The 27,558-nt window shown below is 47.2% G+C and overlaps 1 protein-coding gene across 4 annotated transcripts in view; it reads right to left on the bottom strand.

Annotated features, from left to right (window-relative positions):
- MYH16 (myosin heavy chain 16) overlaps positions 1 to 27,558 on the bottom strand; it is a 1,042,471-nt gene that overhangs the window by 85,550 nt on the left and 929,363 nt on the right. For all 4 annotated transcript variants that reach the window (XM_086930547.1, XM_086930548.1, XM_086930550.1 and 1 more), the window contains one exon: positions 26,526 to 26,629. In XM_086930547.1, the coding sequence (XP_086786673.1) occupies positions 26,526 to 26,629 (104 nt within the window). The remainder of the gene's footprint in view (positions 1 to 26,525; positions 26,630 to 27,558) is intronic.

Raw genomic sequence — 27,558 nt, 5'->3', positions numbered from 1 at the left:
TCTGTCAAAAGTGTTGGAACAGCACGTGCAAAAATCCCTGTCATCCCTCCTGGAATCTCACCATCTTCTCCAGGAGCGGCAGGCCGGCTTTCGGGCCCACCATAGTACAGAATTGGTAATGTTGTCTGTACTGGATGAGCTCAGATGCATGGCTGACAGCAAAAATCCAAGCGCCCTGATATTATTAGACCTTTCAGCGGCGTTTGATACTGTCAGCCATGCATTGCTCCTGGGCAGACTGACTCGGCTCGGGATAGGAGAGCGAGCCCTCGAATGGCTAACAGCCTTCCTATCTGGGAGGACGCAGAGAATTCAGGTTGCAGATCAGGTCTCCGGGGAGGGTGTTTTATCTTGCGGAGTCCCGCAGGGCTCCGCGCTCTCTCCACTCCTATTCAATCTGTACCTGCAGCCATTGATAGAGTCCCTGGCAAATATGAACTGTAAAGTTTTTAACTATGCCGACGATACTCAGCTGTTGCTGAGTATCGACAATACATCATCCGCTCAGTCCACGGCCCAAGACATACTGCGATTTACAGTGAACTGGATGTCGTCCAATTTACTGAAAATCAACCCAGACAAAACAGAGGTTCTTGTAGTTTCAACCTTGACCTCTCCCTGGAACGATCTGTTTTGGCCACAAGAACTCGGACCCACCCCAAGACCGTGTACTAGTGTTAAGAGCCTCGGCATGAAGATTGATCAGGAACTCTCAATGGCTAACCAAGTGTCTGCTGTAGTTGGTTCCTGTACCAACCTAATCAGGAAATTGCGGAAGCTCGTTCCCTTACTCTCATTGAATATGCTACGAACTATTGTCTCGGCTACAATAGTGTCGAGAATTGACTATGGCAATGCGCTATATCTTGGCCTCCCAAAAAACCTATCCAATCGTCTTCAGGTTACTCTGAATGACGCAGCACGCCTGATATTTGGTGTGCCAAGGCGGACTCATGCCTCCCCCTTGCTCTACAGGCTTCATTGGCTGCCTGTCGTGCAAAGAGCTGAGTTTAAGAGCTTGTGCATCTGTCACAAAGCAATCCATGGACAGGCGCCAGCCTACATAAAAGAGAGACTTGAACTATACAAACCCAAGCGCGCCCTACGATCCTCCGGTTCCTTTCTGCTGTCCTGCCCACGTTTTAAGCTGGCAACTAAAGGAGGCAGAGCTTTTTCAGTTCAGGCTCCGATAATCTGGAATAAGCTACCGGAGGTGCTTCGTAGAGAGCCCAACCTTCTCCACTTCAGGAAGTCTTTGAAGACTCTACTCTTCAAAGATGCATTTACTTCCTAGTTTCTGGCATTCCATAATCTCTCTATAGTCATCGTGCTTCTTGTTGCTGCACTTGGTTAGTAGCGCTTTGAGACCTGTCGGTGAGCTGGCGCGATATAAAACCCAGTACAAATACAAATACAAATACAAATACATATTTGTATTTTGTATGGTGTTGTATAACTCTCACTGCTTGATATATATGCGTATTTTGTATTGTGTTGTATATTTGTCACTGCTTGTAAAGCGCTCTGATATCCGCAAGGGTCTGGTTCGTGCACTATAAAACTTTCAAAATAAATAAATAAATAAATGTATTGAAGTGAAGGGAGTGTCCGATTTGCAGTGGACTATTATTCTAATACCAGGGGCAGCATCAGAAAAACCATGTCTGAGACATAAGCATGTTGTATTTTGGAAGAGCCTGTGTTGCTTCTGGTGACTAGGGCCACCTGCCAGATTTAAAACCTATTCAACAGGCTAATGTATAACAAGTACTTGTAAGTTAGGCAGCAATGTTCAAACAAAATGCATGAGTGCAGTGGGAAATATTGTAAATTAAAATCAACACGAGTGATGTGAGGGAATTTTAGCATCTCTGAGATAAGGAATCCATCCATAGAGTCTAACAAACTTTTTTTTGCCAAAGCCATTCATAGAGTCAAACTAGCGTTTTTAAATCTTTCACTTTTGCCAAGGCACCCACTAAATTATATGGGACAATTATCAGCAAATTGCCTCCGACAGGTCCCAAACCTGCTGAGTTAATGCAGCTGAAAAACTTTGATGCGCACATTATGTTCACGTAGTGTGTACATCTGGGTACCCTTTACGGCGATGCAGCAAACAGCCAATTATTTATTCCATTCTAATTAGCACACAAATACGCTCTCTTCCTGCAAATGAAAGAAGTGCAGGCATGCTCCATGCAAATCAAAGAAGTACAGACTCTCTCCATGCAAATGAAAGCAGTGCAGGCTCGCTCCATGCAAATGAAACAAGTGCAGGCTGTCTCACTGCAAATGAAAGAAGTGCAGGCTCTATCTTGTCAAAGGAAAACAGTGTAGATACTCAGTTCCTGACTGTGCCTCACAGTTGTCCACCACTGAGCGCATGCTGCACAGGAAAGCGTACAGTGCTGTCTTCTTCCACAACAATGAGTACATGCATCACACCTCGTCCTTTAACAATATAGATATTTAGAACATTGGAATGTTGGGAGCTCCATTGAAAACAATGGAGTGCTCCGGGCTTATACTTCATTTTTTCTAATGTCTCGTCTGTGCTTGAACCAAACAATGTCTTCTGATCAAATGGTTTGTTCAGTAGGGCTGTTTGTACTTCTTGTTTGAATCCTGAGATTCTAAGCCATGCATGCCTTCTTAGCATGACACTGGTGTTAATAGACCTTGCTGTAGTGTCTGCTGCGTCTAATGCACACTTGATGGAAGTATTGGTTATTATTTTACCTTCCTGTATTAATTGATCTGCCTTTTTCTGATGTTCTTTTGGGAGATGTGTGAGAAGTTTTTCTAACTCATCATAACGTGCCCTGTCGTAACGTGCGAGTAGTGCTTGTGTATTGGCTATACGCCAGCTATTCGCTGCCTGTGATGCTACTCTTTTGCCTGATGCATCTATTAACTTCGACTCTTTATCTGGTGGAGGAGCCTCTCTTGTAGATAATGAGTTTGCTCTTTTACGAGCGTTTGAAACCACCAGCGAGTCTAGAGGTACATGCCCTCTAATAAATATTGGGTCCTTTGGAGCCGCTTTATATTTTTTATCAATTCTTGGGTTTAACACCCTGGCTCTCACTGGGTTTTCGAATATTTCCTCCGTGTGACTAAGAAGACCCTTCAACATAGGAAGAGTACCTGATGTTCTCTGTGCATTAGGTAGAGTCTCTAACAAGAAATCCTCTATTTGAGGTTCTGTATGCATATCTAGTTTGTGATATTTTGCTGCCCTATTAATGAGCTGTACAAAACCTGTGTTATCATCAGGTGGTGAAGGCTTTGAGGGATATAGCTCTGGGTCGTTGTCCTCATCTGACCCTACATCATAATTCTCCCATGGGTCCTCCTCATCTGGGATAGTTTCGTCATCCTCTTGAGGTTCTCCCTCCCCTAGATCACTGTCTACATCTGACTGAGGTGTAGCTGGTCTTGGTGTGGAAGGTGTAGGAATATTTGGCCTATTGTGAGGAATAGGAGAAGAGGGTGTGACTCTAGGACGAGGAGAAGCAGGATGAGTTATATTCGTCCCCATTGTTCTCTTTTTTGAAGGAAGAGGTTTATCTTCTGACTGTTCACTCTTTCTCTTCTTCGTGACCACTTTCCCAGTTTGTGGATCAATAAACAAGATCTTTTGTTTGGGATCTGTCTGTTGCTCCTGAATTGGTACCGAGGGTCCTGGTTCCGAGAGGTGCTTTTGTTTTCGATTGTCAGATCTTGTTGTTTTCGACACCGAATGTCTGCTTGATTCCGACTTTCTGGGTATCGAGTGTCTCTTGGGCGATAAGTCATATTTATGTTTCGACATGGAATGTTTCGATACCGAGCTCTCCTTTGTATGTAGCCTCGGTGCCGAAGTCGATGTCGCCCTTTTCTCGGATCCGACATGGTGGGAGTCCGAGTGTTTCGGTTTCAGTTTCGGTTTCGTTGCCGGGCCCGAGGGCGGGGCGTCGGAAACTTTTTTCAGCGGTTTGACCGGGCCCGAGGGCGGGGTCGTTACCGCACGGGATCGGTTTTTCGGTAAGGGGACGTCGTCACTCACGGTTTGTTGCTCGATGAGTTCTTCAACCTCCGACTGGTCCCCTTCCGACCCCGACTGGTCCTCTTCTTCCTCGATTTGTTCGTCTCCGAACAGCTCCGGGATCGCTTCCGCCTGCATTCTGGAAACCTCGTGTCTTCGAGCTTGATGATTTCTAATTGTTAGCTTGGAGGAGAATGCTGCACAGGCTTCGCAGTCCCTGGATTCGTGTTCAGGCGATAGACAGAGGTTGAACACCTCGTGTAGGTCCTTGTGTGGGAACTTAGCACCACACGTTGGACATTTTTTGAATGGAGTCCTTTCCATGGACTCCGGGCTTGACTGCGTCGAGAAAGGCCTCCTGTTCTTCGACGTAGATCCAAGTTTTTCTCTTCGATTTTGAATTTGCAACGCGTCAGAATGGAAATGAACGCGTTCGATAACAATACCGTCGAATTGGAAAGGGAATACGCGCCGATAAATCACTTTCTTCTGAAGTTTATCTGGAGCGTCTCGATCCTCATCCGAACCCGATGGCGGAAAAAAACAATCTAAGGATGGAGCCGATGCCCATGCGCACTACCAACCAAGGGAGGAGTCACCAAGATACAAAAGACTCTCCAAGAGAAAAACAAAGTGCAATCATCCGAGCCCAACACCAGATGGCGATCTATTCATAATGTACCATCTGCAGCCCATATGCCTCGAACAGATATTTAGAACATTGGAATGTTGGGAGCTCCATTGAAAACAATGGAGTGCTCCGGGCTTATAATGGCTGGTATAAGCCTGGAGCTCCAACATTCCAATGTTTCTTTGTTCACTGCTCTGGCTGTGAACAAAGGCTTCAGGGAACCTGACGGGATTCCAATCCCCTCACGCTCCCAAAATGCTTTGTTTTTTTTGTTAGAACATTCTGTCCTCTAGTGACAGAATGTTCTAATAGCCTTATAGCCCTTCGTAGATGGGCTATACCGCTATTAAAGTCCCTCTCCCTTGTTAAAGGCCCTCGCCTTCGGCTCGGGGCCTTTAACGCTGGAGAGGGCCTTTAATAGCCGGTATAGCCCTCTACGGCGGGCTATAAGGCTATATTAAGAAAGGCTATGGACAGCTTAATTCTCGTTTTTTTGGCTGATGGGAGGAGTAGAAGACAAAGTGTTCTCTGTCACAGTGACCTGTGCTTCAATTTCCCCACCAAACTAACTTGGCAGTACTGCTGTGAAAGCAGATTTGGAGCTAAACACACAACGAATATAGGGGCATATTACCAAGCAATAGCGATAATTATCGCTATTGCTTGGTTAGCGAGAAAAAATTATCGCCGAGCTGCGGCGACTTTTATCGCAGATAAACCTTGGTATTGCCAAGGTTTATCGCAAATGCGATAAAAATCAGAAATAATGCATGAATATCGCTGAAAAGTCAGCGATATTCAGGCATTACCGAGCTAATGCTCTTAGCCATGTTATCCACCTACCATTGGATAACATGGCTAAGAACTGCTCTGGGGCAGGTGTTAGCTTTTGGAGATATTCGCGCTTAGCGCAAATATCTCCAAAAGTTGGTAATAGGAGATAGCGATGTTAGCGACTGTTTTCAGTCGCTAACATCTTGGCACGCCCACTTTGCATGTCATTAGTGATAAATATCACTGACATGCAAAGCGGGGCCCAAGATGGTCGCTATCTCCTACTAGCTGTCGCTAACTAGTGTTAGCGACAGCTAGGTAATAGGGAGATAATTTTATCTCCGCTTTCTTGGCTTTTAAAGCCAAAATAGCGGAGATAAACACCCTTGATAATATGCCCCATAATTCCCAAATCCTTACAATTATATGTTGTAGATAAGACGATACATGGTACAAGTGAATCTCTAGATATAGATGTTTGACAAACTCACTAGAAAAGCACCCTTCCGTAAATAAATGTTGTTTCAGGCCAGGTGTCCATGTAGAATTCTTCCACCGCCGGTTCCCACTTGTTTTATTTGAAAAGGATGGCTATGTGGTTGACGCCAGAAGAGACCTGCCCCTCCATCTCTAAAAAATCCCTATCTTCTGCCTATAAGGAATACAAATTTGTTCAATTACCGCAGTACATCACCTCATGCAGTTTGACTAACAGGTTTTTGGAAGGCAAGCAGAAGTACAAACTGGAGTTGGCCCTGGAAAATATCCGGCCTTTCACTGCAAAGAAATTGTATTTACAATTTAGGCATGGGGTGCTCCTGCTCAGAGCATTTACCAACAAATGGAAGGGAGCCACCAAACTAGGATGCCCTGGGTGCTCTGTGGCTGAAGAAACAGAACCCCACGTCCTTCTCTTTTGCCCTGCATATAGTAGACCCAGGTCAAAATGGATTGTCCAGCTTTGCAGAGATGTGAGAATTAGACACCACTCTGAGGCATTCAGAATATTAAAGTATGAAACAGACCCTCTATATGTGTTTGCCACCTCTAGGTTTCTATTTACAATGTGGTGCATACGTGACCAATATAAAAGAAAACGCCCATGCTGATAAATAAACCCTTCTTGACCACTAAACCTGATGGAAAATCCTCATTGTGTATTGCTCCTCTACTTACTACCTGTTATGCTAATCTTGCACCTTTTCCCTAAAAAAGACAAATAGTAGAAATTCAATTTTTAATAATACCCTGATTGTTTTTATCATCTAGTATTTATTGAATCCTGTTTTACGCTCTAAAAATGATCCGCTAATGAATTTCAATTAAGACTGTAATGTACCAGGTTGATGAGCCACAGAACATTGTACACAATTGCACTTTAGTATTCTTCTTTAAAAACCTGGGGGCATATTATCAAGGGGGTTTATCTCCGCTTTTTTGGCTTTAAAAGCCAAGAAAGCGGAGATAAAATTATCTCCCTATTACCAAGCTGTCGCTAACACCAGTTAGCGACAGCTATTAGGAGATAGCGACCATCTTGGGCCCCACTTTGCATGTCAGTGATATTTATCACTAATGAGATGCAAAGTGGGCATGCCAAGATGTTAGAGACTGAAAACAGTCGCTTACATCGCTATCTCCTATTACCAACTTTTGGAGATATTCGCGCTAAGCGGGAATATCTCCAAAAGCTAACACCTGCCCTGAGCAGTTCTTAGTCATGTTATCCAATGGGAGGTGGATAACATGGCTAAGAGCATTTGCTCGATAATGCATGAATATCGCTGACTTTTCAGCGATATTCATGCATTTCGGCCGTTTTTTATCGCATTTGCGATAAACCTTGTTAATAGCAAGGTTTATCTGCGATAAAAATCGCCGATGTGCGGCGATAATGTTTGTCTCTAAACAAGTTAGAGACAAAAATTATCGCTAGTTGTTGTTAATATGCCCCCAATTTCTTTTTTTATTATCTTAACCTCTTCCTTGCTCATGACGAGCTGAGCTCGTCATGAGCAGTGGAACGCTCACATGCGGGGATAATTCCCCTGCTGTGCTGAGTGTTCCACGGGAACGGGTGTGGTCATGACGAGCTCAGCTCGTCACGAGCGCACGAGCGCCGTCCCTCATGACGAGCTGATCTCGTCTTGAGCACCGGGGTGCTGCGCGCTCCCCCCACCCCCAGCACGGCGGGGGAATTACCCCCGCACGGAAGGTGTTAAACTGTGTATTCAAAAGTGCTTTAAATGTATGCTATATTTTAATGTGTTTTTATGGCTGTATAGCCGAAATAAAGATCTTTATGACTTGACTTGACTCTATTTGAAAACCCCTCTACCCCTACGCCACCATTGCTCACCAGCACTTACCTAACTGATCTTGCTTCTTATGATATAGACACCAGTCCAGAAGGTCTGTGAGTTTTGTCATTTAAAGAAGCCATTAGGGTTAAAGTTTTCCCAGACTCAAACCGTCCCAATGCACTGTACATTACATGACAACCTGCAGCTAAGCGTCTAAGATCACACTGTTTGTCAAATCTCGAATCACAAACCCCTAAACCCATTGCTGCCCGCGTTTCTTTTACAGGAAATGCACGCTACAGTGATTTTTAGGGCACCATTTTAAAGTTTCCTTGAGTATTAGAAGATTCTATTTTGGCACAGAAAAATGTGTCCATCATTAGCTTTAAAATCAATTTCCCTAGATGTGCCATGCAGCGAATAGCAGGCACCACAGTGCGAAATCGGATGGAAGAACACAAATACTCAGTTATTCCTTCCTTGAAAAGACGGGTAATAAATAAATGCGTTAATTCATAATTAACCAGTAGCACTGAAACATTGTGCTTCCTCTTCCAACAATCCCACTCAAACCGCCTCGCAGCCCTGTGCTAAATTGATTACCAGTAGCCCTGTGGCCTAGTTTATTCTGTTTAGGCTTCATGGAAAACGACACTTGTCAGATTAGAGCAGTTTTAGTATATTATCGTTTTTTTACATGACAAAAAGCCCGGCAACACCAACCTTCGTCATTGGAAAAACTGGTATTTGCAGTGTCTACAAAAGCAATAAACTATAACATTAAACGCTGTTTAAACACAAGTTATTATTTTTCAGCTGAACTATCACGGAGCATCTAGTCTGCTCAAACTTTCTGATGGTGACATTTCAAACCATTGGGCTTCATCGTAAAAACAGGCAAAGAAACCTGGGGCCTCATTTATGAAAAGTGACGCATCGCTGCGTGAAAACAGCGATGCGTCACTTTTCACTTCGCACTCCTTGCGACACCAATGATGCGTCATATTTAATGTATGTAATGTAAGGCCTCATTTATGATGCATTTATGAGGCCTTGCGTCAGTTTTGCGCCGCCGGTGCATCACTTTTTGTGACGCACCAGCGGCGTAAAATATGCGCCTTGTTGCGCCATATTTAAAAAGTGACGCATCTAGGTAGATGCGTCACTTTTTAAACCCCTGCGCCACATTATACCTGCGTTAGGTATAATGTATGCAGAGGGGGCGTTCCCCTGCAAAAAGCCTCGTAATAGTGACAATCTCTGCGTCACTTTTAGGATGCTGTTGCTTCAAAATCTTGCGCCTGCCTCACAGCAGGCGTAAGACTGACGCAAGCCCTTTCACACGGGGCTTTCCCCATGTGAAAGGACGCATTGCTGGAGTTGCGTCACTTTTGTGACACACTCCAGCAATGCGTCACTTTTGCGCTTACAGATACGTCAGAAATACTGATGTATCTGTAAGTCCTTGCGACATGATGCGTCATACATTAAATATGATGCATCATTGGTGTCGCAAGGAGTGCGAAGTGAAAAGTGACGCATCACTGTTTTCACGCAGCGATGCGTCACTTTTCATAAATGAGGCCCCAGTGCTTTTCCTATCACCAACAACCATGCATCACTGGTCTGTCCTGTTAAAAGTAGGACTACAGACCGCCCACGGGGCGTGGCTTGGATGGCAACGAAGGCGGTCGCTTAAGTTCGAGTGCTCCGCGACCCCCGGGGAAAAGAACGGCGAAAAGAACCAGCGATAGCCCTCGGTCTCCCGCACAAAACGGCCGAAACTGTAGGGGAACACTCAGAGCAGCAGATGGGGAAGGCCTGAGTAAGCAACAAACGGCATAACCAGCAAAAAAAAAACTTTTTGGAACAGCGAAGTGAAGCCCAAGATGGCGGAGCAGTAGAGAGGCAGCCCCAGCCACAACGACTGGGAACTATAAGGAGCATCCTAAGCCAGGATCAACGTGGCAACGTAATAAATACGGTCGAAAGACCATCCATAGCAGAGGCGACAGAGGCGGTGGATGGCTGTACAAAGAACCGGACGGACGCGCGCACAAAAGGAACAACTCTAACCTGAACACACCAAGGCGGCCATCTTGATCGCGAGCTGGAGCGCAACAAGGAGTGCAGCGGTCAACAGAAGCAAGGCCAGCCAAGCTCATCACCGGACGTGTACCGAGCGAGAAGGCGCAGAAGTTGAGCAAGCGGCCTGCAGGCGGCCACACACGAAGGCAAAGGTGGGTGGCGGAGCCGGTTTGTAGCGAAGTGGTGCACAAGTGGTGGTAGCGAGGCACTCCCCCGAATCTGCAGCGCGAACGCACGAAGGCAGCTCCCAAGCGGCACAAAGAAGCCCTGCCTGTCACGCACCAAGCGGAGTGTAGCCAGTGTAGCGGTCAGCGAAAACCGAGGCGGTGCACATCCAAACGGCAAAACAAAACGGCGGCGGCCATCTTGGAAAGGGCAAGGGACACTGCTGCTGTAGCTGCGGTAGCGCGCCTGAGCCGAGCAACGCAAGCCAAGCCGGAGCAAAGTGGCACGTGGGAACGGGCACTACAGGCCTTTTAGCAGGCACAAAGGCACAGCAATCGGAAGCACACCTTGAAACGGCAAAAGAAGAGATAAAAAGGTGGCGGCCATCTTGAAAGGGGCAGTCCTTACTAGCCAGCCCAGAGCAGACAAGAGCGCGGATGTGCGAACTAAACAACGCAATCACATCGCACCTAGGGCAGCGCCAGCCGGTTGCTCCGCTAACAACGCAGCCCATCGAAACCGGAGCACATCAAGTGGCGGCAGGCGATCAGGAGTGCTCAGCCAGCAAAGAGGAGGGCAAAAGCGGCGGCCATCTTAGGAGAGGCAATCCTAACCAGACCACATCAGCCCACAGCGGCTGGGGGGCAGACGCGGTCGCATAAGCAAACCACAAGCAAACCACACTGGCACACCTCAATAAAGGCAGCACTAGCAGGACAAATACAAGCCCTGGGCGACGACGCTCACGAGGTGAAACGGAAGCGCGACCCAAGGCACACAGGAAAGGGTGGCTGGAGCGAGGCAGCGGACAAAGAGCGCAGTGGCCAAACCAGGAGTCAACACCAAGCTCTGGAAGGTAGCCCTGGCGTCCGGGAAAACAAGAACCAGGTCGATAAAGTGGCCGAGCAGGTTCACTTTCGGCAGCACTGCAAAGACAGGCACAGCCACGTATACCAAGAGCGCTACACCAAAGGAGGCACAGCCCACCCTGAAAAAGAAAGAGAGACTGTCCATACACCAAGAAAGAAGAGGTCTAGAAATGCTGAACGGCGATACAAAAAAGATAAGGAAAGACCAGGACTCTCCGATCAAAATGAAAGATCTGAAAAACACAGAGTCTGCGATGGACTTGCTCGTCAAAAAAATAACCGAAGCCAATGACCTGGCCAAGGCCACAAAGATCTCCATGGACAACGTCCAGCTAGAACTCACAGCCATACGTGCAGATCAGAACAAAATAGCGAGTAGAGTAGCGGAGACAGAGAAAAGGATCAGCGACATAGAAGACAAATCAGGCATCATGGAAAAAGATATTTGCTACATCTCCAAGGTCTCCAGCGAAATACAGAGAAGGCTCGCGGAACAAGAAGACAAAAACCGGAGAGGAAACATCAGGATCCTGGGCATACCAGAGGACGAGGAGGAGGGAGTAGGCTCCTGTGCAGCATTACTTGAGACACTGATACCCAAGCTGACCGGCATAAAATTTGAGAAAGCTTTGGAGATTGACAAAGCCTACAGAATCCCCGCCACAAAACAAGCGCACATGAAAGGTCCAAGAACGATCATCTGCAAACCACTAAGATCCAGCCACACAGATGCCATCTTCGCCTTCGCACGAAGAGGCCAAACCCCTACCTGGAAGGGCAAGAAGATGATCTTCACCCAAGACCTTTCAAGAGGCACGGTGGAAGCAAGGAAAGGTTTTCTCGCACTTAGAGACGCCATGAAAAGAGCAAGGATAACCTTCAGCTTTGTTGGCCCAGCGAGAATGAGGATAACAGACGGGCAGGACACACGTATGTTTGACGACCCAGCAGAACTACGCAAGTACCTCAGGAAGCTAGAACAGGAAGAGATGGAACAGACAAGCCCCGGTACGGCAAAAAGAAGAGCCTCCTCAGACAGCTCTGGGGCGGAAGACAAAGGGGCAGCAGGAGGCAGATAACAAACCTACCTCGGAAAACAACAGTTACCTCTGGAGAATAGGGACGACCTCATCAGATAAAGAAACTACCTCAACAAGAAGATTACGGTCCGCGGACAACCTAGGAACACATGACTTTCATAGCATGCAGAGCGTCATCGATCTCAGGGAACAAAAACTACCTCACACAAGGAACAAGGACTTTGTACACTTGGAAGACAATATCCTTTACCTAAAACAGCGCAGCACGGGGGGGGGGCTATGAGGTGTTCCACTTGCTTCATACGGACCCGGGGGAGCAGAGGGCGGGAACCGTTGCTGTCGCACGTTTACAGTACGTTGACAGGGGGGAGGGGGGAGGGAGGGCGGGGAGGGGGTGAGGGCCGGGGGGGAGGCTATGTAGCACGGACAATCTTAGCCAGCACAGACAATCTTAGCCTGGTGGAAGCACTACTCTTTCTTTCTCTTCTTTCCTGTATCCACACACAACCCACCATCCCATCCTACATCCCAGGGGGGCGCCAAGGTCAGGGGGCAGTTGGCAAGCAAGCACAGACCAAAGAGTAGAGACAGAGATCCCTCTCTAAGGCAAAGCGACAGCACGAACATACCATGATGCCACCTGACACTAGCGGTCAGGCACAGATAGTCTCGGACATAAAAATAGTGTCTCTTAACGTCAAGGGCCTCAACCACCCCGTCAAGCGACGGAAAACATTAGAATACCTAAACAGACTGAAGGCTGACATATACGTCCTCCAGGAAACTAGAGTGTCCGCGGAAGACGCTAACAGGCTCAAAGCCAACTGGATCAGCGAGGTGTTATGCTCACCGGCAGTCAACAAAAAGGGAGGAGTCATTACCATAATCAGTAAGAAAGGGAAGTTCCAGGTTCACAACAATAAGGCAGACACCGAAGGGAGAAGGCTGATCACTTCTATTAAAAGAGGTGACGAAATAATACACATAGCAAACATATATGGGCCAAACGCGGTAGACAAAAAATTCTGGGAGGAACTAGAGAATGAACTAAACAAGATCCCACTGGGCGAACTACTAATCGCGGCAGGGGACATGAACCAGGCGATGGATAATGCCACAGACAGACACCCACACAGACCCAGCCACACAGCACAAGAACAGAACACACTCAAAATCCTATGCACCAAACTCGCACTAGCGGACCCGTGGAGGCTACAAAACCCTAGTGCCAGAGAATACACCTTCTACTCGCACCCCCACAACTCTTACAGTAGGATAGATTACATACTCATGTCCGACACACATACACACCTGACTGACACAACTGAAATAGGGCCCATAACAGTCTCAGACCATGCACACATATCTCTCTCACTAAGTGGCAAGCATAACGAAACACCAAGCAGGAGGTGGCGCCTTAACAGTGATATACTCGAGAACCCTGCCAACATTACCGAAATAGAGGCAGCGATCAAAGAATATCTCTTGTACAATGATACAGCAGACACAGAGGCAGCAACATTGTGGGACACGCTTAAAGCAACAATAAGGGGAAGACTCATGAATATTAAAGCACGCATGAACAGGGGCAGGAACAAAAAAATCAAAGAACTGGAGGAGCAGATTAAGGAATTAGAGAGGAATCACACGGCCAACTTAATGGACAGGAATACACTCACAACACTAACAAAAAAAAAATATGAGCTAAATAGAATCTTAAGCGAAAGAGCCTCCACATGGATCAACAAATACAAATCCATTAACTTATGCTCGGCCAACAAAGCAGGGAAAGCCCTGGCTGGGTACCTGAAAGCCAAGCAAAGGCAACACGTAGTAGCGGCAATCACAGACGCCGATAACAAGACACACACAACTAGCAAACAAATCCTTGAGACTTTCAGGAAGTTCTACAAAGACCTATACACTGCTGATGCCTCACTGGAGGCAGACGGCGGAGCTAACCTGCTAGAGAAGCTTGAGCTACCCAAACTAAGCGACGAACAGAGAGAGGCCTTAGACCAAGACATAACAAAAGCAGAAGTAGGGATGGCCATAGACTCACTAAAACCGAACAAAGCCCCAGGGCCGGACGGCTTCACAGCTGCTTTCTATAAAAAGTTCCAACCGTTACTCAAGTACACCCTAGTCAGAATATTCCAGGCATGCGCGGATAAAGGCAATATGACTGACTCAATGGCAGAGGCAAACATTATTGTCATCCCCAAGGAAGGGAAAGACCTCCAGTTCCCACGCAACTACAGGCCAATCTCCCTAATCAACGTGGACTGCAAAATCTACGCAAAAATCATAGCAGCGAGACTAAACACATATCTCCCCTCGCTCATTCATAAAACTCAGGTGGGCTATCTGAAAAACAGACTCTCGCAAGACAACACCAGACTGCTATGCCATCTAATCAATCGCACGGCCAGCAGTGCGGAGAAGGCTGTCATGATCGCATTAGATGCAGAAAAAGCCTTCGATAGAGTCTCATGGCCCTTCCTGAACCAGTGCATGCTCAAGTTTGGACTGGGCGAGAAGTACAGGGGAATGATCATGGCCCTCTACAAAAACCCTCGGGCTCGAGTGGTGGTGAATGCAGCCACATCGGACACATTCACACTAGGCAGAGGGACAAGGCAGGGATGCCCCCTCTCACCAGGGCTTTTCCTGCTGGCCCTGGAACCACTCCTCCACATGATCAGATCAAACCCCCGGATCACGGGGTGCAGATAGAGGGGCAAGCCTTCAAGCTAGCTGCATATGCGGATGACATTCTGATCACCACAAACAACCCACAAGAGTCAATTGAGGCACTCGTACAAACAATAGAGGAATATGCGCATGTCTCAGGCTACAAGCTGAATAGGGAGAAATCCGAATGTAAACCTATGAACTGCCACACCACCAGGACTGTACTGGGCTCGTCAGGCCTGACGTGGCAGACAAAACCACTGAAATACCTAGGCCTCCTTTTCGGAAGAGACCTAAGAACAACACTAGATCACAACGAGGAGGCGATGTTAAAAAAATAAAGTCCAGGCTAGACACGTGGGGCCCCAAATTCATAAGCTGGTGGGGAAGAATTGAGACAATAAAGATGATGGTCACCCCCATGCTAAACTACATGCTCTCCATGCTGCCTCTCACACTCACAACCGATTTCCACAAACGCATAGACAAAAGCATCAACGTTTTCCTCTGGGGAGGAAAAAAAACGAGAATCAGCCTAGCGAAACTCAGACTTAAAAAAGAACAGGGCGGACTGAATCTCACAAACTACAAGGCCTTCCAGACGGCATGCCTTGCCAAACAGGGACTACATTGGATAACCCCAACACCAGAGTACACGCCGGTATGGTTGGACCTGGAAAGGAGCATTCTAGGTGGCGCAGATCCAATTATGGCCCTGACGGCGCACAAACACCCAGAGGCCAAAAACGCGATAATCCATAACACAAAGACAGCGCTGCTGAGAGTAGACAGAGAAATGGCAGTGAGTATCAAGGGCACCAAATCGGAGTCACTGTGGCACAACACAAAAATTACTTACAAGGGGAAAACACTTGACAGCAAGGAATGGTACAGCAGAGGCATCACAACGCCGTCACAACTAGAAGCAGGGAATAACCCACTCACCTACAAGGCACTACAGCAGACAACCTCCCTACCGAACAAGGAGTTCTACGAATTCCTTAAAATCAAAGCGGCTGTCACCAAAGCAAGCCTCTCGAAACAGACACCCACCATCATACAATACACACAAAACCTAAACAAGACAGGCCACCAAACAGCGCAAATTTACAAGTTAATCACACCGCGCACCACAGCTCTGAACAACAAGACACTAGCCTTCTGGGAGCAGACCATACAAAGACCCCTAAACGAGGAGGAAAGAGCCAGGCTATGGACGGCAGCGTCCAAAAACAAAATCACACCACAACTAGCACAAACCAAATACTGGTTACTCCATAGGCTGCATTGGACACCAGCGAAACTAGGGAAAGTGGGAGCGAGCGAGAGCAGTATATGCTGGAATTGCCAGAGGGCAACAGGAGACTTATCCCACATGCTATACGAATGCCCAAAAATCAAAACTTTCTGGAACAACGTCTATAACGTCATAGACACAGTCACAGGAAGCAAGACGCAAAGAGGACTAGCGGGGATAGCCACCGCCTTCCTATCAACAGAACTTCAGTCCAAAGAAGTACGAGACCTGGTCGATGTACTTTTGACGGCTGCGGTGAAAACTATCCTGGGTAACTGGAAGGACACCAGCAAAGCCACCTTCAAACGCTGGTTCAACTGGGTCACGTTCCTCCGGGGGGCTGACAATATCACTGCCAAGCACAAGACGGCGAATCATACCGCTAAAGATAACATGTGGGAAGCTCTCAACGCATATCTGGAACAGTGACCCCCCCCCTTCTTTTTCTTTCTCTTCCTTTCTTTTTTCTCTCTCATGGCCCCACCAGGCCGCAACTTTGTAAGATCGGTACAAGTATTACAAATGTTTTGCCTTTGTTTTGTATACGAAAAAATTTACCTTCAATAAAGAATATTTTGAAATAAAAAAAAAAGTAGGACTACAGCCCTGTCTTACCTGTGAGAAAATGAACTGTTTGCCATTACAAGCAGTACCGTTACTTACAGCCCAGCAACATTTTCAGCAGCAAAGCAACCCTCTGGAGCACGGACTTCTCTTGATCAGTGACGTAACGCAAAATGACCGGGCTTCCTCTGAAGTATGTGATTAGAGACTCCCTCCGGACGGTACGTCACAGCTCTCTATAGACTTTACACTGAATGAGAGCCCCTGTCGGGTCATTCAAGGGGGCCACTGTTTAATGATCTGGGAGTTACTCCCATCTCTTGGAGGAGAGGATGTGGCGCAAGGGCCAGTGTTGCCGACTTTGGAGCAAGAGAACCCTGCAGGTTCGAGTCTCCGCGTGGGCTCGACGTCCTGTGATTCAGGGCAAATCACTTAATCTCCCCATACCTACATAAATGAATGTGCCTTTGTGCAACAAAATGGTGATCATGTAAAGCGCTAATAGCTTTGTGTCGAGTTCGCGCTATATAAAACTGCAACCAAGACCGCTTCCTCCATGCACAGAAGGACGTGCCAGACCCACGAGTCAGATTAGGGGCTCCTCCGATGTCTCAGGGATGCATTGTGTATTATCCCACTGAATAATTTATGGCAAACCCCAGTGCTACAAGTGTATAGGAGGCGGGCGGTATGACACGCAGTTGTCTGTTAGCACAGCCCTGGGGCTGTTGAGGTCAGGAGGGGGCCTGAGATGGATTAGCCTGCAAGGGGTATACATGGGGCAGGCAGGGTATATGTGGTGCGGCAAGGGATGTGTCTTACTAATGACTGCTCTATCTTGCGGTTCGTGGGACGGAAAATAAACAGTATTCCTCCTTTCTGTGCAGGAGCGCGTACTCAGCCCGTGGACTCCACAGTTGAGACACACCTACCAGTCCTTGCAAGTTTGACATGTTTAACAGTCAGCAACAACTCTTCCCTCTTCGCCACTCCACTTACTCACTTCCTCCTACGTGCCGGATGGTTCCATTCAACCACCCTTGCTGTTTTATTAGCAGGCTTTATTAGGCTCCAGTCAAGTCCTCATAATGTGAAGGCTTCACCGAGTCCACAGTATCCAACGACACACATAGAAGTAAATTCACTCTGGAACTGCTTTTCAAGAAAGCTTGATGTATACTTAACTGTGCTCCCCCTGTTTGATAGCCTCACGTGGTGTGTTCCTTGGAGGAGACTAACCGTGTAGCAGGCTAAAGCTTCAGAAAAGAAGGATTTGCAAAGCTTTCTACGGCCTACCAAATTATCAGCTTTACTGCCTGGCAGTAAAAAATACTGTTATTCTCCCGGTTATTGGTGTCTGAAAATGTGATTCAATGTCAGAACTAGAGGCTCAGTTACAACCATTTTATGCATTACTGAAAACTCTAGCAGCAAAACAGTAAACACACATTTCAAACATGGAAAAAAATTGTTTCTGCAGTAAAGTACTGTAAATGCCTATCCTTGCTACCCCTAGCCCTTGGTGGTTGTGAATACTCGTGAGAATTTATAGGGCCCGATGTAGGTAATCCCAGATTACAGATTCTTAAATACCGAATCATACCGATTCGGTATTTAAGAACTGGCAATTGGGATGTAGGTATATTTACCGAAATATTTACAGAATCGGAATGATTTGGTAATTACCGAATCGGTAAATACCGATTCGTTAATTGCCATTCATTCCTATGGGCCTGGAGGCCCATAGGAATGAATGCCAATTACCGATTCAATAATTTAAGGAAACATTGAAGGGTGGCAGGGTGTCACTTTGACACCCTGTTGCACCCCTCAATTATGTATAGGTGCACATGTTGCAGACATACATGCCCTAAGGGCATGTATGTCTGCAACATGGCACCGTTTAAAAAGCAAAAAAAAATGCTTTTTAGAGGGTTTTCATAATTTACCACCAACTTCTAGTTGGTGGTAAATTATGAATTCTTACACCCCTGTAGCACTGATTTCAGTGCTACCTACATCCCAAAATACAGATTCGGTATTTTTACCGATTCTGTATTTTACAGAATCGGTAAAATTACTGATTCTGTATTTTGACATGCCCCTACATATCAATATCCAAATACCGGTCGGAAACGGCCGGAAATCGGTATTTACGGCAGTTTCCGACCGGTATTTCGATAACTACATTAATGACTACATAGTTGGTCTGGCTGGCGCAGGCTTACTGCCTGGTCTTGACCCTCGAGTTTCGACCCGTGTGTGTGTGTAAGAGGAAAAGTCTAGAGGCCATATGTAGGTAGCCCTTTACCGATCGGAATCGGCCGAAAATACAGATTTTCGGCCGTTTCCGATCAGTAAAGGGCTATGGAGATGTAGGGGCACATATTCGGTAATTTTACCGATTCATTATTATTACCGAATCGGTAATAAGTACCGATTCAGTAATAATTACCGAATCGGTAATATTTACCGATTCGGTAATATTTACCGATTCGGTAAAATTACCGAAAATGCTATGTGGGTAGCCAATTTTCCTTTGGCACATGGCTTACAGAATCGGTATTTTACCATGGAATACAAATCCATGGTAAAATACCGATTCCTGTGTACATGCACATCTGTGCATGTACACATGTGCCATGTGACAGACAGACGTGCCGTTAGGGCATGCCTGTGTGCCACATTGCACACATGCCCGTTTTGGGGGTGCTAGAGGGTGTCAAAGTGACACCCCCTGCACCCTTGACAAATTCGGTATTTACCGATTCAGTAAATACTGAATCGGTATTTGAATTGAATCCTATGGGCTTCAAGGCCCATAGGATTCTATAGCAAATACCGATTCGGTATTTGCCGAATCGGTAAATACCGAATTCTTAAGGATTCGGTAACATATCCAGATGTTGGGACCTACATCCCATTTACCGATTTTGAAATACTGAATCGGTAAAATTCGGTATTTCAAAATCGGTAAATGGGATTTACCAACATCTGGCCCTAGGATTCTTACTTTTTAAACAGATCACTGATCAGTCAGATCGATGGAGATCTCTCAAGCAATGTCGATGATCATGACAATGATTGAATTGGATTCACACCCAATGTGCCTCTAGCTTGAGGGAACAATACTAACAACATTCTAAACGAGCCAGTTACGATCTGTGGCATTCAATGAGCCAGGCTTAAATGATTTTCGTCTTTTTGTAGAACCTTCGCACACCACTGATAATTAGAGCAGCTTCTTCACTGTATAGAAACTACATGTCCCATACTTCCTCGGGGCAACTAACAAGAATGTTTATATAGGTGTTCCAAAATGGCCCCGTAACATCAGTATCGAGAGAACCCGCCCCGATGTGGCTGCTGTTAAGAGGTACGCGAAGCATGGTGTTACCATGCTAAGCGAGTGCCGCGCCAGGCATCTATTAGAAACGTTAAGTCACCAAAGATTTTTGCATCCTTAGGTGCATTTAATGATGACACACGCGTGGAAATCAACGTTAGAAAATAGAAAGTGTAGCACGCTCTGCGTGGCAAGCGCCGTGAGGGAGTACAAGGGCGAAACAAGATTCCCCGCACATTCTCTACATGAAGGTTTGTGCTCGTAAGAAATATTTGGGTGCATTCCATACGATTCTATGAATTGCTAAACAGGCTCTAATGAAGCCATTTTTTCTGGTTGTTCCATTTTTCAAACTGAATATAAAGTGAGCGTACAGCCGTGACTGGGATTAAATCCTTCATGAGAGAGGTAGGACATAGTTGTTACTCTTTCTATAAGGTTCCATAATGTATATTTAGAGCTATAATGGAGCCTCCTCTCTTTTTCCTTCCCCCTCCCTTGTTGCAGATGGTATTGTTCTCAATCTAAACAAATAGCACAACAGTGTACAGAATATTCTGACCCTGGAAACATCAAGTGAGGCCAGGATCTCAGATATCGACAGGTACTTTTAGTGCAAATAATTGGTGGGATTACTTGAATACAAAAGAGGAATGCAGCAAGATAATAAAAAATCTTTTATTGTTTTTCTGCATGTTGATACAGACGAGTGACAGAGCCCTGATGAAAGTCCAGGAACTGGTTTCCTTGGACTAGAAATGCGTTGGCACATCCGAAGGAGCTATTTATAAACCCAAGCGTTCAAACTGGCTGAAGCAATTAATTTGTCTTCTAACAGAAGTTTTGCTCATTCTTTTTGAATTTATCTCTATTCCTTTCCTTTTTCATGCATATAGATTAGCTCTATTGGCAAATGTTCTCTAATTTATTCTGTTTGTTTGTAATTTGTATTATGTGTAGAATGTATGATAATTGTATATTTGAAATGTATATATCTTTAGTCTTGTAAATAGTGTTGTACAAATCCAATTGAAATATATTGAAGCATGTTTTTTCGTTTCTGTATAAATCACAGAAATAATTGAAATATACGAAAGTAGACAGGTATAAATAAAATACCAGGCCAAACGTAAAATAATTTTTTGTTTGTCCTACTGCGATAAATAACTTGCTGCTTTTTGTTTAAAAAAAGGTGGGTGTAGGAATTTTGTGTTTTGTTGATGATCATGAGAAATCATGGTGATCAACAATGAAGATGTAGTACATCCATTGTCACACTCAGTCACCACGACGAGCAGCCAGTAATACAGTACAGTACATCGCCACAAGGTGTGTGTGGTGCGGTGACGAAGAACTGCAGACAGTGCGCACCTCACTAACGATGAAATGGCCAATCACTGTTCACATAAGCCACAGTGATTGGCCATACCTTGCGGCAGTGCCACTGCCCTCACGCGGCACCCAATGCTTTGTTTGCCTGCAGGCTGTGCGGTGTCTCAGCCAATCCAGGGAAGCTCCATTAGCAGTGCCTGGATTGGCTAGAGCACGGAGAGGGGGCTTGCCCATAGGAGACCGGGGGCTGCTGCATGAATCAACTCTCGACCTCTCGGGTCCCCCTCCCTCGCTCTCCTACTCAGTATAGTAATGGCTGGCTGACAGTGCGCATGTTTGGGCTGGTCATAAAAATGACCAGCCCAAACTCGAACATGCGCACTACACGCCGCTGTCAGTGACAGTCTGACTTTCATTCAAATCATTGAGTGCTGCTGCAGCCCCGCCCCCGGCCCCACCCCCTTCATCGGCCGATTGCCTCGGGCGTGTCCCGCTACTCAACCTGACTTACATCGTCAGCATCTTTACGTGAGCGCGAGAGAAATCAATTATTACGGAACTGAATTGCATTATTGCTTGCACCGCACGTCTGCATGAACTTCTAGGGCGGCAACGCCCCAGTGGACGCACCACCCTTGCTTGGTTGTGAAATACCACTCTTAACACTGCTCAAAAGGAAAAATTAAATGATAACGTATTGTTATTATCATTTTAGAGTTTCCTATTAAAGTCAGTGGCGGGGATGGGGAGGAGTGGTTTGCACTTGGGCCGGCCAAACAGTCATGCATATTTTGCATGTTTTCCACGCAGGCTGCAGTGCAGCCTGGGTGGAGTATATGCCCTGGCTCCCATTCACTGGCTGAGAACCACAGCACTGTGGATCCTATGGGCCCGGGTGCTCCCTGTTGCCGGCTGGGACAGGAAGAAGGAAGATGAAGAGGACGGAGGAGAGGCGCTGCCGGGAGTTACAGGTAAGTACCTTTTCTTTAAATTCACTCCCCATCCCTTCCCATCCTCTTCCCCCGCCCCCCTCCCCCCACTACCCCGTCCAGTAGCAGCCGTTACTGACTCTTACTCCCAAAGCAAAATTGAGGACTATATGCCACAAAAACGTGCAATCAAACACATTCTATGTTCTGAGTTCCAGATTCATGGACAGAGCACATCATTACCCCAAGACAGCCCTATGCTGAGGAAATTCCTCATATTCGTTTATACATGCTCGTCTTTACAGGTTTTCCTAGCCATACTTCTGCAAAGCTGAGCCACAGCTTCGGAGTCACTTTATCCTTTTTTAGGTCGAAGGCCTAAAAGGCTGCGCTTGCGCAGTCTTAGGCCGGAGACTTAATGAGTCTGAGTAGCGCCGAAGGTCCCGCCTCCGTGCCCCATCTCTTCTTCATTGGCTGGCTTCCTAAACGGAGGCCAGCCATTGGAGGAGAGATGAGTCACTCCAAACAAGCCCCGTCCTTTTCGGATTTGGGGGCGTAATTTTTGATGTTCTTTAGACAGTGACGTTGCCTGTCACTCAGAACATCAAAACCACGCCCCCAAATCGGAAAAAAAATTCGGAGTTGCTGGCGCCATTTTGGTTCACCGGTTGAGGAGTCCGCATCTCTGCTTTCCTTCCCTCCCCGGTCAATCCGGTGTAGTTCGGGGTCATATTTCCATGCCCCTGGCTCACTTCGGTTCCCTGCGATCCCCCTTCCAAGTTCCCTTCTGCCCAACCCGAGAGCATGCCCCTGGCTCACTTCTGTTCCCTGCGATCCCCCTTCCAAGTTCCCTTCTGCCCAACCCGAGAGCATGCACGGCGAGAAGCACAAGTACTGCAGCGCCGCCATTTCAGCGAGGGTGAGGAACAATTACAAGGTGAGTTCTGTGTGTCGGGAATGTAGTGACTGGGGTCGTGAAGGAGTTATTTGCAGTCTGTCTTCCGTTTTTTGTGCCTCTGTGTTCCACTGTCTGTGCTCCGGTTTGTGTGCCTCTGTGCTCCCCTGTCTGTGTTCCGGTTTGTGTGCCTCTGTGCTCCCCTGTCCGTGATCCTGTTTTTGTGTTGCTCTCCTGACCCCCCCCCCCTCACCGCTGCAACTGGGCCTGGATGCCCGCCCAACCCGCCTCAACAGCCCGGAGCCCTCACATGGAGCACAGCGGGGTTCCGGGGTTTAATTAAAAAAAAAACAACGGGGGTCTCGAGCACACCACCACAAATGGGTCCGGAGCCCCCACCAGCAAAAACCCTCACAGAACCACCAGAGCTCCGCATGGAGCACAGGGGCACCTGTGGGGATTCAATTATTTTTTTTAAACCAGCGACGCTCGGGCTTTGTATTTTTTTCTTTGTCCCTCTGAGACCCCAGTATTGCGGAGGTCTTTCTGTCCCTCCCACCCCCCCCCCCCCTCCCGCTGCCATGAAGATGTCCGCTATGGAGGCTCGTGACCCAGGGACCGAAGCACTGGGGTCGTGAAGGAGTTATTTGCAGTCTGTCTTCCGTTTTTTGTGCCTCTGTGTTCCACTGTCTGTGCTCCGGTTTGTGTGCCTCTGTGCTCCCCTGTCTGTGTTCCGGTTTGTGTGCCTCTGTGCTCCCCTGTCCGTGATCCTGTTTTTGTGTTGCTCTCCTGACCCCCCCCCCTCACCGCTGCAACTGGGCCTGGATGCCCGCCCAACCCGCCTCAACAGCCCGGAGCCCTCACATGGAGCACAGCGGGGTTCCGGGGTTTAATTAAAAAAAAAACAACGGGGGTCTCGAGCACACCACCACAAATGGGTCCGGAGCCCCCACCAGCAAAAACCCTCACAGAACCACCAGAGCTCCGCATGGAGCACAGGGGCACCTGTGGGGATTCAATTATTTTTTTTAAACCAGCGACGCTCGGGCTTTGTATTTTTTTCTTTGTCCCTCTGAGACCCCAGTATTGCGGAGGTCTTTCTGTCCCTCCCACCCCCCCCCCCCTCCCGCTGCCATGAAGATGTCCGCTATGGAGGCTCGTGACCCAGGGACCGAAGCACTGGGGTCGTGAAGGAGTTATTTGCAGTCTGTCTTCCGTTTTTTGTGCCTCTGTGTTCCACTGTCTGTGCTCCGGTTTGTGTGCCTCTGTGCTCCCCTGTCTGTGTTCCGGTTTGTGTGCCTCTGTGCTCCCCTGTCCGTGATCCTACCCGAGAGCATGCACGGCGAGAAGCACAAGTACTGCAGCGCCGCCATTTCAGCGAGGGTGAGGAACAATTACAAGGTGAGTTCTGTGTGTCGGGAATGTAGTGACTGGGGTCGTGAAGGAGTTATTTGCAGTCTGTCTTCCGTTTTTTGTGCCACTGTGTTCCACTGTCTGTGCTCCGGTTTGTGTGCCTCTGTGCTCCCCTGTCTGTGTTCCGGTTTGTGTGCCTCTGTGCTCCCCTGTCCGTGATCCTGTTTTTGTGTTGCTCTCCTGACCCCCCCCCCCCCCCCCCCCCTCACCGCTGCAACTGGGCCTGGATGCCCGCCCAACCCGCCTCAACAGCCCGGAGCCCTCACATGGAGCACAGCGGGGTTCCGGGGTTTAATTAAAAAAAAAACAACGGGGGTCTCGAGCACACCACCACAAATGGGTCCGGAGCCCCCACCAGCAAAAACCCTCACAGAACCACCAGAGCTCCGCATGGAGCACAGGGGCACCTGTGGGGATTCAATTATTTTTTTTAAACCAGCGACGCTCGGGCTTTGTATTTTTTCTTTGTCCCTCTGAGACCCCAGTATTGCGGAGGTCTTTCTGTCCCTCCCACCCCCACCCCCCCCCCTCCCGCTGCCATGAAGATGTCCGCTATGGAGGCTCGTGACCCAGGGACCGAAGCCACTTCATCTTTCGCCATTATGGAATCTTTACCCGACTGGCCAGGCTCACCACATTTTGGCAGCAGCAGCTTTCATACTCCGGCGCTGCCACCCATTCCTTCCGCTTTTGAGTGAGGAAATCCAGATCCTCATGCAGCCACTGATCTCCCAGGTCGCTCCCGCAGCCATTGATTCTCCCCGGGCCCTGCCTTTTCCTATAACCCTTTAGTCCACCCCTGTGTCTTTGTTCACCTGCTCGTTACACCCCTAGTGTGTGCCAGCTGCATGTAAACGCTGCTTCAATGCCCTCTGCACAGTTATCTGCTAAAACAATTGTTGCAACCCATGTCCATGCTCTTTAGGGGCCCCTTGCCGCAACTTTCACATTCTGTGAGCACCTTTACTTTGTGCCCCAGTGTGTATGTTTTCCCTACATCCGTCTGTGGTCTCCCCGTCTATACCAGCAGCTCCAATTTTTGCGCCAAATCCCCTGTCCTCCCTCGCTTGCTGACAGGATGTAAACGCTGCTTCAATGCCCTCTGCACAGTTATCTGCTAAAACAATTGTTGCAACCCATGTCCATGCTCTTTAGGGGCCCCTTGCCGCAACTTTCACATTCTGTGAGCACCTTTACTTTGTGCCCCAGTGTGTATGTTTTCCCTACATCCGTCTGTGGTCTCCCCGTCTATACCAGCAGCTCCAATTTTTGCGCCAAATCCCCTGTCCTCCCTCGCTTGCTGACAGGACTCTGAAGCACTACAAGGCTCAGTCACTGAATAAATAGTCGGTGACTGCAGTTGAGCTTGCTCTACGTTATCCAGCCACCTTCATGCTCGTGGTTGTTCAGAGTTTGTGTTTGCAGTTCATACTTGATGTGGTTGCACCCCCTCACAGTTTTAACATTGCTCCAGCTGCAATAACCAGTAGCGGACTTTTTTTTTCTTTTGCCTTTCACGCGGACTGTTACATTTTCACATGTGACTGCAATTATTTAATACACTGGTGCTTGTTACTTGCAGGGAGATAATTCTCGAGGTTGGGCAGGGACGAAAAGGATTTGTTTTGAAACTATTAGCATTCTGCCCCTGAGGAATCCGTGGGTGCATTGTTGTGTCTCTGTGTGTGTGGGGGGGGCTTTGTGTGTGTGGGTAGGGCTCTGTGTGTGTGGGTAGGGCTCTGTGTGTGTGGGTAGGGCTCTGTGTGTGTGGGTAGGGCTCTGTGTGTGTGGGTAGTGCTCTGTGTGTGGGTAGGGCTCTGTGTGTGTTTGGGTGGCTCTGTGTGTGTGTGGGTGCCTCTGTGTGTGTGTGGCTTTTTGTGTGTGTGGCTCTGTGCCCGCGAATAATCTCTAGTACTCTCTAATGCTCACCCATTGCCATTGTAAATGACAATACCATTTATTTATGTTTTAAAAAAAAATGTCATGAGCAATGCCAATAGCTCTACCTTTAATAATGCCGAGACCATTGCATTGTAAATGCTTGTTTCTGTTTGGCCCAAAAGTACAGATGAGTTGGTTTATGCATGAGCACTTCAGGTTCCATATACAAATTAAGACTCAACCTGTGTCTTTTGCATTTTCATACAAGACTCACCTTGTTGCATCAAACTCCTCTTCTTTTTCCTGAATTCTACGATCGATTTCTGCCTTTATTTGGGTCAATTCCACCTGAAATCGTACAACTTTACTTTCTTCGGCCTGTAAATTGGATATAAAGAAAACAATGTTTTCCATGGGTTTGGCGAAAAGTAAAATACATTCCTTTATATTTCTCCACAGCTACTTAGTGACTCTATTCCTCATGAATTCAAACCAAAAGTGTACTTTACAATAATTTCAGTTGTCTCCTAGTGTTAATGTTCCATCACCCACTTCTGATTCCAATGCCCAAACCCTTTCACAATTCAAAGCCTATTCCTTGTAGACACCGGAGCGTGCATTAGATTTACTGTAGACTTTTGTAAATCTATGGCTCGATTTTCACAGTGGTCACATGCAGGCATTTGTATTTGTTTCTAAGGGATGGCCATCCTATAGTATGGAATGAAATATTTTCTGTTGTAATAGTACATACACACATCTATTACATTTCAAATACAGTTTAGAGTAAATAAAAACACAACACAAGATAATTCTCTTTCAACAATGTCTTCGTCAAAACTAACAGTTACTACATATAACATAACAACAAGGCCATCCTTTTGGAATTAACAATGCTAGTTTTTCAGTTCTAGTAGGTCTAGTATGTGTGTTTTAATTTTCTAAAACACACATAAGAAGGGTGACGAAGGGGACACGCTGGTATCCCAGGGACCTGGTTTGAAGTAACCATGGCAAACGCATATCCTGATAAAGTGCTTATTTTGCCCTAAAAGCAGCTAGCATAGTCACAGGTGGTGTCTGCGGAACATACTCCTTTAATCTCCACAGCGAATTTAAGCAAGTTAAGTGGGACCCAGCCGCCCTCCAGGAGGCATGGAGGCGTCTTATCTTTGGGCTGCACCTCTGCTGACGGTGCTCTTTGGAAACGGCACTGCATGGCTCGTTGATGTTCCCTTCTCAAATAGATCCATCTTGTCTCAAAGGCATAAGAGGTTATTCCATCTCCCAGGCCTACCAGCGAGCGC

Source organism: Lissotriton vulgaris, chromosome 7, assembly GCF_964263255.1.
Source record: "Lissotriton vulgaris chromosome 7, aLisVul1.2, whole genome shotgun sequence".
In the NCBI taxonomy this organism is placed as follows: domain Eukaryota; kingdom Metazoa; phylum Chordata; class Amphibia; order Caudata; family Salamandridae; genus Lissotriton; species Lissotriton vulgaris.
This window is presented reverse-complemented; position numbering and strand designations above follow the sequence as displayed.